The sequence below is a fragment of the Propithecus coquereli genome, unplaced genomic scaffold (assembly GCF_000956105.1).
Source record: "Propithecus coquereli isolate 6110/MARCELLA unplaced genomic scaffold, Pcoq_1.0 Scaffold57, whole genome shotgun sequence".
Classification (NCBI taxonomy): domain Eukaryota; kingdom Metazoa; phylum Chordata; class Mammalia; order Primates; family Indriidae; genus Propithecus; species Propithecus coquereli.
In genome coordinates, this window is record NW_012151618.1 from 402,602 (window position 1) to 403,582 (window position 981).

At 29.6% G+C, this 981-nt stretch overlaps 1 protein-coding gene across 1 annotated transcript in view; it reads right to left on the reverse strand.

The window, feature by feature from the left end:
- The window catches only part of DMXL2 (Dmx-like 2), a 181,885-nt gene that overhangs the window by 39,027 nt on the left and 141,877 nt on the right, over positions 1-981 (reverse strand). Inside the window, exon 18 of the mRNA XM_012658020.1 lies at positions 741-913. Coding sequence (XP_012513474.1) covers positions 741-913 — 173 coding nt within the window. The remainder of the gene's footprint in view (positions 1-740; positions 914-981) is intronic.

Below are 981 nucleotides of genomic sequence, written 5' to 3' on the forward strand. Positions count from 1 at the left end.
AACTCCCCATTATAAAATTATAAGCATTTGTTATTTAAAAAAATTTGTATGCCTGGGATAATTGTGAAAAAATTACTATCTCTAAATTTAAAGTACTTTCACTTAGTTGGATATTTCCTATTTTTAAGTCATACGCTATTTCCAATTCTATTATTCCTTCACCTGTTTGTATTGTTTACAATGATAGTAAGTAACCTAAGAGGAAGATATCATAAATAAACAGAAACATTTGTAACTACTCTCATAATCACCTGCCAGGATGATATATCAAAAAATACAAAGTTTTATCTCCTCACATTCATTTTCCAATATCTAAAACAACTATATTACAAAACAGTACAAACTGCAAATTCAGTTCCTCATCTACAAATTTCATTTAGAAGAAAATATAACGTTATCTGCCTTTCTGCACAGGATAAGGAGGTTGTGACCTACGTACTTTAAATAATTTGGAATCATAAGATGGTCAGGAAGAAATTCATAAACCATTTCTCAACTTTTTTTCATACATTTTACACATCATCTTGAAATGTAATGTGCCATATACGAAATTTCCGTTTATGTTTCTCCCTTAAATTTATTTATATTTTCATTTACCACAGTGCCATTATTTTAAGTTCAGCAACTTCTGTAGTTATTCTCTGTCCTTACATATAACAAAAAATTACAATGTCCTCTATGACCTTTACAGATTTTCAATTGCCTTACAAGTATTTTATAGATTGTTTTCTTATTTATACCTCTATGGCATCTTTCAATGAACCAGCTAGTAAGAAAAAAGCGGCAGATTGTTCAAAGCGTTGTTTTCCAAGTAAAGAAAAAGCATTTTTCAAAGCAGCTTTACGCCACCTATCTTCATTAAAATTGTGGCTGAAAAATGTTGTCATTTTTTCATCATGCTGTGACCTGAAAACCCAAGCACAGACATCAGTGGTTAAACCAAATTTAAAATATTTTTAATTCTTCACAGAATGCATAAAA